This window comes from Lolium rigidum, chromosome 6 (genome assembly GCF_022539505.1).
Source record: "Lolium rigidum isolate FL_2022 chromosome 6, APGP_CSIRO_Lrig_0.1, whole genome shotgun sequence".
Taxonomy (NCBI): Eukaryota; Viridiplantae; Streptophyta; class Magnoliopsida; order Poales; family Poaceae; genus Lolium; species Lolium rigidum.
In genome coordinates this window covers 6525909-6540303 of record NC_061513.1, presented here as the reverse complement: position 1 = coordinate 6540303, position 14395 = coordinate 6525909, and the positions used below count along the sequence as shown (strand labels likewise).

The 14395-nt window shown below is 49.3% G+C and overlaps 1 protein-coding gene across 1 annotated transcript; it reads left to right on the top strand.

Moving 5' to 3' along the window:
- The first annotated feature begins 5539 nt into the window (after positions 1 to 5539).
- LOC124662104 (probable leucine-rich repeat receptor-like protein kinase At1g35710) lies at positions 5540 to 8811 on the top strand. Its single transcript, XM_047199991.1, has one exon. The coding sequence runs from the start codon at positions 5540 to 5542 to the stop codon at positions 8666 to 8668; it is 3129 nt and encodes a 1042-aa protein (XP_047055947.1). The 3' UTR covers positions 8669 to 8811.
- The last annotated feature ends 5584 nt before the right edge of the window (positions 8812 to 14395 follow it).

The following is a 14395-nucleotide window of genomic DNA, read 5'->3' as shown; positions in this document are numbered from 1 at the left end:
ACTCTGTGTGCGTGACCTCCACAATGAATCCGGCAACAAGCAGCTTGGTTACTTCTTCTCCTATGATCTTTCTTCTCGTCTTCGCCGAACCGACGCAGTGGTTGCCGCACCGGCTTGGCATCTTTCCGGACGTTTAGAGAGTGCTCAGCCAGCTCCCTCGGAACACCTACCAAATCATCGCTTGACCGAGCAAAGATATTCCGATTCTCACGGAGGAAGCCGACGAGCGCGCTTTCCTATGCTTGATCAAGGCCGGCGCCGATACGAACGGTGCGCTCCGGGTAAGCCGGATCCAAGCACAATGTTCTTTGTTTCATTGGTTGGCTTGAATGCCGGTGTGCCCATGTTTTCACTCATTGCCGCCAAACTCATTTGTGAGGATTGAGCCAGCCGCAACGACTGTCCGCATTCTTTTCTTTTCCTCCGCGATCACCAGCGATTCTGCTAGGTTTGATCCGGCAGATGCAGTTTCCAGTGAGATCTTATAGTTTCCCACCACAGTCAATGGCCCACGAGGTGCCGGCATCTTCATCTTGAGGTAAGCCGTATGAGTGGTGGCCATGAAAGCAGCCAACGCCGGTCTCCCCAAGCAATGCATGGTAGGGACCGTCCGGATCCACCACCTCAAACTCCGCATTTTCCACCCGGCAATTGTCACGTCCTCCAAATGCCACGTCCACCCGAACTTTTCCTATCGGGGCACAGGACAAGCCGGGACGATCCCATGGAACGTTGTGCGCGTTGGCTGAAGCATGTTTTCTCGTTATGCCCGGCGTTTGCATGGTGTGCTTGTACATGATGTTGATGCTATCGCCATTGTCTATCGGCACCTTGCTGAACTTCACTCGAGTTTGCGGCCCTTTCATGATCGGGTCCACAACAAGAGCATATCCACCCGGATTCGGCATGATCTTTGGGTGATCCTTGGATGACCAGGTAATTTCCCGATTGGACCACATCATGTACTTGGGAACCGCCGGCATCACAGAGCATTGACCTCCATGGAGCGCCGGTGTACACTTTGCCGGTCTGTTGGCTCAGTGACAAAGACAACACAGCACAGATGCGGATCTTCGTAAACATTCCGGCCTAAAGGTGCCGGTGGAGGTGGCTGGTTATCATTTTGCTCCACCCGGTTAACTTGCTGGTACTGCTGCCGGTTTGGCTGCACCGGTAAGGCGTTTGCCCCGGTAAGTGGTGGTGGTGGCGGTAGCTGTTGTTGCTGCCGCGGCATGTCTTGCGGTGGCCGCGCATCTTTCACTGTTCCTTTTTGCATCAAGTACTTGGTCCAGGTACAATCCTTCGTCAGATGGTTTGACGGATGTGCCGGATTCGGCGTGTGCCACCGGCAAGGTTGATCCATGGCAGCTTCCATGGTGTATTTCGCGGGTTCTTGCCAGTTCTTCTTCTGGACCCAGGGTTTCTTTTCCACCCATTGTTTCTTAGGACCCGCCCATGGCTGCGATCCGGTTTTTGCCTCTCGGCTGTCGCCGGCCTCAAAGTTTTCCCGCACAACGAAGCAACTTGCTCGCGGACCGTACCTTCGATCCGGAAAATCTTCCCTTCTTTTGTTATTCCGGTTGTCCCGGTGTTGTTCGTGGCGCAGCTGTTCCGGCTCCGGTTAGCACTGCCGGTTGCGTTGGGTCTCCCAACGCATAGCTATCCGCCACACGTATCATCTCTCGCCAACGTTGTCGGCATGTTGCGCCGCAACTTTTGCCACAACGGTGAACCTCTTCTCGCATCCACCTGCTAAACCAAGCAATGGCTTGTGCCTCGATCACCCCCTCACAGGAGTTCCTTGTGGTGTTCCACCGGGCTAGATAATCCCGGTCTGTTTCGTTCGGGCGCCGCACGCACGGAGCAAGTTGCTCGCGGCCTGTTTGGCCTCCGATAGGTGCTGCTGAAATTGCTCACAAAGGCCTCCTCAAAATCCAGCCAGCCATTTATGCTTCCTGCCGGCAAGTTGTTTAGCCGAATTCTTGCCGGTCCAACCAAAAACGATGGTATGATCCTCACGGCCCAACGCCGGTTTCCTCCTCCTGCTACGGTTCCTCCACCGCCTGCAACGTATACCGCGGTCACGTAATCCGCGAGCCAATCTTCCGGCTTCGTGGTGCCGTCATACGTCTTTGTGTCACGGGGCAACATAAAGTTGCGAACTGGTGGTTTTTCTTTCATGATCCTTGGGCCAAAACACTTTGGACCTGGAGGACCTTCCTCCTCGATCATTTCTGACAAGTATACTCTATCCAGACGGTGCCTCGCATCCCGTTCCGGTAAGTATCTCTCTCCCAGGCGTTCTCCCAATGGGTTCCGGTATGCTGCCGGTCTCGTGGAATCGGCTTCATCGTGACATTCCGGTACCGCGGCCCTTGCCTGCCGATACCTTGGGGGATCTATTTCCTCCTCCTCGTACGCTGCCCTTGCAGCTCGATAGTTTTGCCCGGTCTCATATCTACCGGCATGATTGTTTCCGGCATAGCCTCTGGCGTAGCCTCGCTCTGCCCCTTGGCTTTTTCTACCGGCATCGTGTTGCCCGGCTTGTTGCTTTCCGGCAAGAACCGGATCGTACACAGTCATCTGCTGCGCATTCACTTCTTTTTCTCTCCTTCTATCCGGATGGGGGGACGAAGCCTGCCCATGGGATTTGCTACCGGCATTCTTTGTTGAACGCGCGGATTTTGAGGCCGCTGCCTTGTTCAGCTTAGCCAGCTGCTCAGCATTTTGCTGCTCAATGGTTTCCAGCAGCTCTCTAACACGCTCTTGCTGCTTTACCAAAGCCTCTCCGGAAAGCGACTCGCACAGCTCTACAGCGGCCTTAGCAGCTTTTATAGTTTTATCCGGGCTGCTATACTTAGGCTTTTCCACGATGCTAACAGATGCAGAGGCGCTCTTGCCGGTAAGAATCTCTTTGCGCAAATCTTGATCTAGGTTGCGAGCTTTTAGCCGGTTTTCCGGCATCCTAGCAGCATGCGCGCTAACGTAAGCAAAGCCATGGGCAGCGTTATACTCACGTACGGTTAGGTTCAGCTCGCGCTGCGCCCTGACGATGTCCTTGCCGCTCTCCAGCATCTTCTGGCGCTGCGCCTCCAGCTCCGCCTGAGCCGCTGCCGGATCGATGTTCTGCGCGATGGGGGTGGCGAGGACGTTCATCGCCGCCCGGAGCGGTGTCTCCGGTGGCGCGGATGATGCTCCCGCTGCGCCGCGCCGCGCTCCGGCGGTGGCTTAGCCGCACGGGTCGAAACCGCGCGACCGGCACCTTCAGCCCGCAACCTCCTTTCCTGCACCAGCCACACCGGTCATCATTACCTCGACGCTGCCGGCGGCGCGGCCAGCACAGAGCCATCTTGGCGGGTCCGGTGCCACCAGCACCGGCGAGAGGCGCTGGCGCACGGGGACGGTGCCGAAGTAGACGCGATGGCTGCCGAACTCGATGATGCGGCCGTTCTTGGGGAAGACGCCGCCGTTGGCGAAGCAGCCCGCGTTGTCGTTGATGAAGTCCATGGCGTAGATGCTCGCACCAACGCGGACACCGTACGCTCGCCGGAGATCTCGAGAACGCCCGCCCGAATGTGAACTCCATCAAGCGCCACTTCATGCCCCACGGTGGGCGCCAACTGTCGTCGTGGTGAACGAGCAGATGCCATAGGATGGCTTAGATTGGGGCCGAATGGACGCAAGAGGATTCGGGGGAGGGTTTGCGATCAGGTGGGAAGAGATTCCGGATGGTTTCCTCAAGAACTTGGCCAAGGCCGGAGGTTGAAGAAGAAAGACACAAGGAAGAACTCCCTCTAGATCACCATGTTCATAGATTCACACAAGTTACGGGCTCGCCTTCCTACATACACGCGTACATACTTGCCCGTGAAGATGGGCTGCCCCCTCTCCTCATATAGGGGAGAGGGTGGCTTACACTGCAAGAAACCCTAATGGCATCTTTGACTGGACAAACTACTTTACAGAGTTACTGTACAAAGCTACTTTAACTGGCTACTGTACAAAGCTACTTTAATCATAGATGACACCGGGGCCTTCTTTTATCATAGAAGCTGACGTCCCCCGGCTTCTTTCTCCGTCACCTCTCTCTTTGGCGCCAGGGCTCTGAATAAAGTTACTTGGCTTAGCTCATCCTTGTCTTCTTGCTCGAAGAGAATCTTTGACCAGTCCCGCCGACAGGCTCTCCTTTCCGGTATCTTTTATACCGGGTTCCGGCATACCCCTTTGGGGATACCGGCTTAGCCTTGCTCTCCCGGATTCCTACTAGGCTTCCGGCAAGAACATTAAACCGGTATCTCGATGGCTCAAACCATCCGGTTTGGCATGCCTTTGGCATACCGGGGGTTATCCCCCCAACATATACTTTTTCTGTAATTTACTTTTTTCGTTTCCTGCACGAAAACAACAGAGATATGTTTATGTTAAAAGCTATGTTAGTTCCGACAGTTTTTATCCAACTTTGGCAAGATTTTGGAATAAGTTTATGTGCAAAGTACTTAAAATAGTAGATATATTTGAGATGTATTAGCTCCCACAAGGTTAGCTCACTACTTGTCCTCAAGCAAATCAAACGTAGTCCAGAAGTGATAAAAGGACTTCGATAAGAAATTTTCTCAATTCATGCATGAAGAATAAACAACATCAAGTAATCATTATATGCTGATTCTAATAAAGCATAGAGTACTAATAACATATCATCCTAGCAATGTTCAAGATTTTATACGAGTTGTAAAATGGTTATGTAATGATATTTGGTCAAGATTGAAAGTATAGTATTTTCAAACAAAGTTGTCTTTGCATCTCTTTCTTTTTTTCTTTCAAAGTAACTCGAAGAGGTTTTGAAGGCATTGTTTGCAATATTTCTTCTATAAAATACTCATTATGTTGTTGCAAACTAAATAGATAAGGTAATGATGTTTTGTCTGTTTGAACAAATCTCGGTTCCACCAAAGTTGTACGAGAGTTGCTAAAATTTAGATGTATCTGTATAATTTTAGTGTCTAGATATATCTAAATTTGGACAAATCTCAGACAATTTTAGTGGAACGGAGGAAGTAGTTTGTATCTAAACTTTAGGTGTTGTATATATGATAAAAGTAAGCTTGAGTTTATTACTATTGAGTTGAGGTGTCACATTATCCCTTCCGGAGGTAGTCACTCGACGTTTACATCATCATGTTCACACTGATGACCTTCCGCACTCCAATGAAAATGAAAATCAGATTCAATTTGTTCGTCGTGTGTACCAACTAGTAGCAGCTTGTGCTTTAGATTGACCTGAGGAGCAACGCCCGGCCTGATTTTCCCCACGCGAACGAAGATTCCGCCGCGGAGCCTATGGCCATGCGTACTGCCGTACTCTACACCCTACAGTATTGACCGGAGGCGAGATAATGCGCCACTAAACAACGCCGACGACAAGTCTCACCCGCCGATCATGATAGTCTTCTCCTGTATATCGATATCGTCTATGCTCGTATCATATTGTCATGCCATATATATGCTACAGGTTTCTTATCCGGCCATCTCACCGGGGGACATGGCGACATCGGTGTACGCGCGCCTCGGCCTCGCCCACACTGTCGCCATTCTGCTGCTGGCGGCAACAGCGGCCGCCGAGATGCGCTCGGAGGCCGACGCCCTTCTGACCTGGAAGGCCAACCTCACCGACGCCGCGGTGCTCTCCAACTGGACAAAAGCCGCAGGGCTCTGCTCCTGGCACGGCGTGTCCTGCGACACCGCCGGCCGCGTCCAGTCTCTCAAGCTCCGGAGCCTCGGCATCGATGGCACGCTCGACACGCTTGACATGGCAGCGCTCCCGGCCCTCACCAAGCTCGACCTCAACGGAAATAACTTCGTCGGCGCCATCCCGGCGAGCCTCTCGCGCCTTCGCTCCCTCGTTGAGCTCGACCTCGGAAGCAACGGGTTCGACGGCGCCATCCCGCCGCAGCTAGGCGACCTCTCAAGCCTCGTCGACCTGCGCCTCTACAACAACAACCTCGCCGACGCCATCCCACACCAGCTCAGCAGGCTCCCCAGGATCGTGCACTTCGACCTGGGCTCCAACTTCCTCAACATGACGGACTATGGCAAGTTCTCGCCGATGCCCACCGTCACGTTCATGTCGCTCTACCTCAACTACCTCGGCGGTAGCTTCCCGGAGTTCATCCTCAACAGCGGCAACATCACCTACCTCGATCTGTCGCAGAACCTTTTCTCCGGGCCCATGCCGGACTCGCTGCCAGTGGATCTCCCGAACCTGAGGTACCTCAACTTGACTATCAATTTCTTTTCCGGCCGGATACCGGCCTCGCTGTCGAAGCTTGGGAATCTTCAGGATCTACGGATTTCCTCCAACAATCTGACTGGTGGAATCCCGGAATTTCTTGGGTCGATGTCCCAGCTGAGAGTTCTTGAACTCGGCGACAACCAGCTCGGTGGTCCCATCCCGCCTGTTCTTGGACAGCTCCAGATGCTACAACGCCTTGACATTAAGAGCGCTCGGTTGGTTTCCACTATACCACCCGAGCTGGGCGACCTTGACAACCTCACTTTCTTGGACATGTACATGAACCAGCTCACCGGCGTCCTGCCGCCGGCGTTTGCTGGGATGCGCAAAATGCGGGAGTTCGGCATATCGTCCAACTTCCTCACTGGCGAGATCCCAGGTGCACTGTTCACAAGCTGGCCGGAACTCATATCATTCCATGCGGACAACAATTCCTTTAACGGGAAAATTCCGCGGGAGCTCGGCATGGCAACCATGCTGAATTTCTTGTATCTCTTCAGCAACAATCTTACAGGCACTATCCCGGCCGAGCTCGGCAAGCTTGTGAACCTGTTGGAGCTGGACTTGTCTGTGAACTGGCTCACGGGGCCAATACCGAACTCGATCGGCAACCTCTCACAGCTCACGAGGCTGGCGCTCTTCTTCAATGGACTTACCGGCGTGATTCCCCGTGAGATCGGCAGAATGACGGCGCTGCAAGTCTTGGACGTCAGCGCCAACCGCTTAGAGGGTGAGCTACCCGCGGTCATCACATATCTCAGCAATCTCAATTACCTTTCTCTGTTCAATAACAACTTCAGCGGCACCGTACCGCCGGACCTCGGGAAGGGTCTAGCTTTGACCGACGTGAGCTTCGCGAACAACAGCTTCTCGGGCGAACTGCCGCAGAGCCTCTGCGACGGCCTCGCACTGCAAAACTTCACGGCGAACCAGAACAACTTCACCGGCAGGCTGCCACCGTGCCTCAAGAACTGCACGGACCTGTACCGGGTGCGGCTGGAAGGAAACCACTTCACCGGCGACATCTCGGAGGCGTTTGGTGTCCACCGCCGCTTGGACTACCTGGATATCTCGGGAAATCAGCTGACGGGGAAGCTGTCGTCCTATTGGTCAGGGTGCAGCAATATTACAGTTCTAGCCATGAACAATAATCGCATCTCTGGAAATATCCCTGCGACCTTCTGTCGATTGACCCATCTCCAGTTACTCGATCTATCAAATAACACTTTCACCGGGGAGCTCCCAAGTTGCTGGTGGGAATTACAGGCTCTTGTATTTATGGACGTATCCAACAATGGCTTATCGGGTGAATTTGCTAGTAGTACTTCAACGAGCTTGGACCTTCCTCTTCAGTCACTCCATCTTGCTAACAATAGCTTCTCAGGAGATTTCCCTTCTGTCATTTGGAAGTGCAGAATTCTCGTCACCCTTGATCTTGGGAACAACATGTTCGTCGGTGATATTCCCTCTTGGATTGGATCAAGCCTACCCTTTCTAAGAGTTCTTAGTCTCCCATCCAACAAATTCACCGGTGTCATTCCATCCGAGTTGTCTCAACTTTCTAATCTGCAAGTGCTTGACGTATCCAAAAACAGACTTACTGGATTCATACCGGACACATTCAGCAACTTATCATCCATGAAGCAGCCAAACAAAATAGTTTTGAGATTACAACTTTCTGAAAAGAATAACAAACTTGAGTTGGTTCAACTGAGCCGGATTTCCACTTTTTCGCGGAGGACTCTGCCTAAGCCCAATAACCAGTCGTACCAAGACAGAGTCAACATATTCTGGAAGGGCCGTGAACAAACTTTTCAGAAAGCAATCGAGTTGATGACAGGTATGGATTTATCAAGCAATCTACTTACGGAGGATATCCCTGAGGAGCTAACATTCCTCCAAGGTCTCCGATTCTTGAACTTATCCAGAAATGATCTATCAGGCACTATTCCAGAAAGTATTGGCAGTTTGGAGTTATTGGAGTCCCTTGACTTGTCATGGAATGAACTTTCAGGTACTATTCCTTCAAGCATTTCAAGTTTGCAAGCCCTCGGTATGTTAAATCTCTCAAACAATCAGTTGAGAGGCCACATACCCAATGGAAATCAGCTACAGACACTTGTAGATCCCTCAATTTATTGCAACAATCAGGGACTTTGTGGCTTCCCGTTGAGCACTTGTTTGGAAGAGGGAGCCGAAGACCACAAAGAACATGGAGATGATGTGTGGCTGTGCTACTCTGTAATTCTTGGCACTGTTTTTGGTTTTTGGCTTTGGTTTGGAGCTCTGTTTTACCTTCAGCCATGGAGATTTTCCTTTCTCCATTTTGTTGATGGGTTGGGCATGAAGATTGCGGATAAATGCCATATCACACGCTAAGGCTTCACGTGACAGGTGAATTAGCAAAGACATGACGTGCATTTTATCAATTATGTATGTTCCTTTTTGGTTCCCTTGTACGGAAAGAAAAGCACTGAACTATAGCAGTTTTAAGAATAATATAATTGGGCATTTCAGATGGACATTTGTTCTATGGTTTTATACGACAATAAGGATTATTATATCTACTGGGCTCAAGATTATTAGATATATATAATATCTGATGTAAGGAACATATGTTATGATATAAACCAATTCGGTATATTCTAGATATATTCTAGGGTCTCTTCTTGATATACATGATACCCCCAATTATTAATATAAATGCATATTCTAACAAACAACCGACCTCGTTTTTGGGTACATGATACCATTCGATGGCCATCCCGATGGCCATCCCACAACTTGGATGGAGTGGTGCCTCCGGTTACATTGCAACAACGAGTCTTAGCCATGTAGTCTCCTCATCCACCCGTTCCACATGTCTTCCTGAGTTCTCTCAACAAAAAATAAAAATATCCCCAAGTCAACTCTCTCACCATCAATCTACCGGCCCCGATCTCATGTCCCCTAACTGGCCCGTACGCATTTGGGCGTCGGGGGCGGCGTAGTTCCCAGTGCAGCCTCCAATTTCTCGCCCTCGAGGCCGTCCGCGATCTTCTCCGGCCCAGCAGTCAGTCCCTTGCATGGCCTAGCCGTGTAGAGGCGTATGAGACTAGGCATCGACATTGGCGGCGGGTGTGGCGATGTTCCAGCTGCAGCACATACGTCAATTTGTGGCACTCGAGCCCAGCCACGATCCTCTCTGGCGAGTCCCTCTGGCCCCTCCATGGCCTAGCCCGATGTCTTCATGGGAGGCGCTAACCACCATGATGTGCTTCTGAACGGCGGCGACCTTGAGGTCTGAAGTGAACCAGGGGTAGGCCTATGTACTCAATGTTGTCTACATCCTGAGGGGTCGCTAGCTACATCCTCAGGTAGCATGCTACATCCTTGGGGGTCGCCGGCTACATCCTTCTGGGTCACCTGCTGAACAGCTAAGAGAGCGACTAGGGGGGGGGGTGAATAGGAGTTACACAACTTTTTAGCCTTTTTCAATTTTTAGATTATGCAAAAAAGTAAAGGTGAACAAGTTTATAAATAAAGTGATCCTAAATGATGCATAACAATATAAGAACAACAACTAGCCAATAACAAGATAGAAAAAGTAATAGAAAGGTAAAGGATACGATATAGCCGATCCAAATGGAGACGCAACACGCGAGATGTTTCCCGTAGTTCCTTTCGAAGGGGAAGTACGTCTGCGTTGGTAAGGTGTGGTGCCATGAAGGCCACTAACTGCCACAAAGATACTACCTTCTTCCCTAGTGAGCACACCACCAAGGTGTACCCACATGTCCACTAAGCAAGGCGGTCGAGGCAGCCAACCTTCACAATGTTGGGGCAAGACCCGGCATACAACTTGGAGGCTCCCAACACCACCTAGGGTTTGCACAACACCACACAAACCTCTAGATGAGCTCACAACAAGAAGATACACAAAAGGAGATCTAGGGTAAGAAGTTGCACCGAGGAATAGTTGGGGGAATTCGAAATTCTTAGGTAGATAGGTAGATCAAGCCCTCCTCCATCGATTCCCAAAGTCTTGGGTTATTTGATTGGGTAAGGAGGGAGATCCAAGACTTTGAATCCCAACAACAATGGACGCGGGAGAGTGTTCAATGTCTAGATCTCGCTGGTGAAGAAGACCCCTATTTATAGGGCCGTACGCCAGAATGCCCCTTGTGCAGTCAGGGGACCAGATAGTCCGGAGTTATGGGGGGGCGGTTCGATGGCGAAGTCGCTCGTGCCAAATACAGGCATGAAGATAGTTGCAAACTTACAAAAGGTACCTCGGCGAGCAGGTGATTGCTCCTATCCTAGAGAGACATGAAGTTGTCAGAAATCGTGGAGGGGCACCCATTCTCTTTAAGCTGCCCCAAGCTGACGATGCTTGTCTTAGCGTGGGGGTGAAGTAGACCTCCGTCAGTGTACATTGCTTATCTCCCTGCACCACGATCACCGCTCAATAATGTCGACGATGGAGTTGACACCGAAGCGAACCCTGCCGACAATCTTTATGTCCTGGTCCGTGAACACATATTTGTTGTCCGTCATACGATTTGACGCGCCGATGTCGAGGAAATAGGGAACATCAACAGGCTCCCGTTCGTCTCCAAGACGAACTTTGGTGCACTCCTCATCGAGGAACGCTTGCCTTGCAACGTGTTCAAGTTCTTCAACGGCCGGGCAAAGCTGCGCCATGAGAAGCACCGCCGGTGTTTCATCGTCCACATCCTTCGCCAGGTGAGCTTCTTCCCTTTTTTCCTTGTGACATTCCATTGACCAATGCCGAAGTTTTCCGTAGTAGCGGCACTTATCATCACGTGCTAGTGCCACCGCTCGGGCTTCTCGTGCCCCCATCACGCGCACCGTCGTGCCCCGCCCCTTGGTGCGGTGGGTGTCGCCACTCCTGACAAATCATCGTCGTCTTGGCCCTTCATGCGTGTACACCACTGCCCCTCCATGAGCAGAAGCTTCCCGTCACTCGTAGAGACCATTTTGTTCATCACCGATGTCCTCCTCGTAGACCCTGAGGCGATTGGTTAGCTCCTCGATGGACATGGTGTTTAGATTGAGGAGGTTGTCTATTGACCATGCCATCTGCATTGATTTCTTGGGGACGATGCACATGTACTTGAGGATGACCTTGTCCTGACTGGATCGCCGTGAATGTCCAACTGATGAACCAATTCCTGCAGCCGCAACCAAAATCATCGACCGAATCACTTAGTTTGAAACAAGGATCATCGTACTGCTTGCGAAAGTTCTAGGCTTTTGAGTCGCGGACTCATTCAGTCCCGACACGACTCGTGCTGATCGTGTCACAGGCCCCCTTAGCGATCTTCTTGGCGGTTAGCATGGGGATAATCTCGGGTGGCACCGCATGGAGGATTGCCTCTAGCACTGTCCGATTGTCATGGTACTCCCCTTCCTCGGTGTTGATGATGTCCCACAAGTGCCGCACCTGGAGGATAAACCTCCATCAGTAGCGACCGGGAGTTCTAGTTCATCCTGGTCAGCATGAGCTAGGCCGTGTCCGATCCGCTGGCCACGTCGCACCTAGAGCGCGCGGGGGACGGTGAGAGCGTGTTGCGCCGAAGCGGCTGTTGGGGATGCAGCACCGGAGTTCTTCCTGTTCTCGGCCGCAGCTTCAGTGGCCATTTTGGATGGGTCGCCGGGATACCACTTGTCAGCTAAAGCCCTGCAGCGATCAAGATCACATGAGTACTAGAACAAGTGACAGTAAGATCGAGCAAGAAAAAGAACACAGAGAGACAATATTTGTGCAGCGTTCAACTTGTCGCTTTTCTCCGTTTTCTTTCCTTTTATTCAACAATGAACAAAGCATGCCGTGCCGATCGCCACGATCCCTACTCAACCGTGCCATCCCACTCTTCGGATTGAGCTCACGGTGTTCCTAGAGACTTGTCAACACCCGGATTTTTAAGTCCGGATGCCTATTATGTCATACATCGCAATCCCAGGAAATTGTTGTTGCGAGGCATAATAGTTAAGTATCATAGTCATCATTCATTACAAACCATAATGTCTTACAAATTGGAATCAAATGATCCATATTACACGAATAGTTGATCTATTGATCAACGAACAAACACAAGTTCATAGCGGAAGCGTAAAGATACAAGGACTCTCTAGTCCATAGGCCAACGCTTGACGTTAGAAGCTCCTAGTTGTGGTAGACGTCCTGCTGATCGTCATCCTCGTACTGCTGCTCGGCTTCATAGTATGGCCATTTGAATAGCCAGGGACAAAGCCGTGAGTACTTTAAGTACTCGCAATCTAATACTATATAAGTACTAGCATTACTAATGAGAGGGTTCTAAGCTCTAGGGTTATTTGCACAAAGCCAATTTTAGTTTAGAAACATTTTTGTAACCAACTCCTTATGTGCTAACTAACTCAAGTGGGAACATTAGTGTCATTCCCACAACTCTGTTGTAATTCAAATTCAAGGTCACTTTTCAAGTTCAAGTTCAAATTCACCAGTCACAAATGTATAAATTCTGATGACGGAAACAGTATGGCCTTTCCAATTGTCCATACCCGCGGACGCGGCTATTCGAATAGGTTTACACTCTGCAGAGGTTGCACACTTGTGCCACAACATTTGATTACATCCGTCGAGGATAAACCCTGAATAATCGTAACTCGATACGTGGATCATCAACCGTTAACCTTTCACTTACACACCCTAGTATAGGCACCTCTCCCCATGAGCTTGGCCTCCCGGTGAAAACCAACTGTTAACCCGGGAACTGCACAGGGCTTGGCCGTACAATTCACCTCAATTCACATCATTTCTCAACAACGGAGGCAGCCTTAAGCATAACCCCTATGACGTGTGTTCAGAGGGAACCCATACTAAGACACATAAATTTCCAGCTAAGCCTTACCCATAATCAGGTATTGTGGGGGTACTCAAAAATTGGAATGGTATCGCATCCAACTCAATCATCAGTTTTAGTCATGTCACCGAGTCAAATTCATGTCATATTCACCTTCAAAATCTTTCAATGGAAATGACTCATCATTCCAAGGTTTTCAACATCATCATTTCATAAACACATGTTCCCATCTAGAGTAGTCATTTTTAATTTAGCACTAGCATCTAGGTATGAGGGGTGCTAAGTACTTTGCTTTTCATCTAGGCTAACTTTGATACTCTTGTACTAATCCATACTAAACATGTGAATCATGAATCAAAAAGATACTTTGATAAAACAAAAGTAAATAAAGCTTGGAAAGTAAAACTGGGAAATAGGATCATGAACATAAAATAAATGGGTAATGCCTTGCTCATGGTGAGCTTTGCACTTTGCAAGAGTATTATCTTGCCTTGGTTGGGGAATTGGTCAAAGTGGTCTTCTTCTCCTTGGAAGTAGACCTCCTCCTCCTCTTGATACTCCTTGGTACTAGCGTCTAAAATACGAATACGGGGTACACAATCATCATACCAAACTTATTTACTAAACTAGGCACACTCATGATGCACACAACTTAATCTAGCATCACACATTACTATTAAGTTGGTGGATGTGTTTTTCTTATTATTTAAGAAAAATAATTTCCTCTCATACTAATTTAGGTGTTACTTTTAATTACTTAGAGAAATAATTTCCTCTTATTATCTTATTAAGATTTAATTTCTCTCATGAATAATGTGTGACCTAGGTTGACCAAAGTCAACCTCTTCACACTTATCATTTAAGAAAATGATTTAAATGAGGTGAGCACCTCATACCATTTAATCCTAGCATGGTAAAGATTTAATATCACCAACAATTCATATGAGATCTAAATGACCAGAGTCTCTACCAAATTTTGAATTGGTGATGACAAGATTTAAATGAGAGAAACACTCCCATATGATTTCTTAATAGTTTTGGACAATATCTTTGACTAGAACTAGCCATAAAGTCCTTTAATTCAACTAGGCCATGATCATTCAAAGTAAGCATGGCATATTTTTGCAGAAACAATTAGTATAGGTGTAATGTGATTTATAGGAGTTGGAATTAACTTAAAAGCATTTATGGTTGATTTTTAATAATTATTCTAAGGCAGAAAAGTCCCTTTCTTGTTTATTTTCTCACTTTAATTCTA

Excerpts from the sequence above, each read along its gene's own strand:
- LOC124662104 (XM_047199991.1), top strand. The coding sequence starts at position 5,540 with ATGGCGACATCGGTGTACGCGCGCCTCGGCCTCGCCCACACTGTCGCC.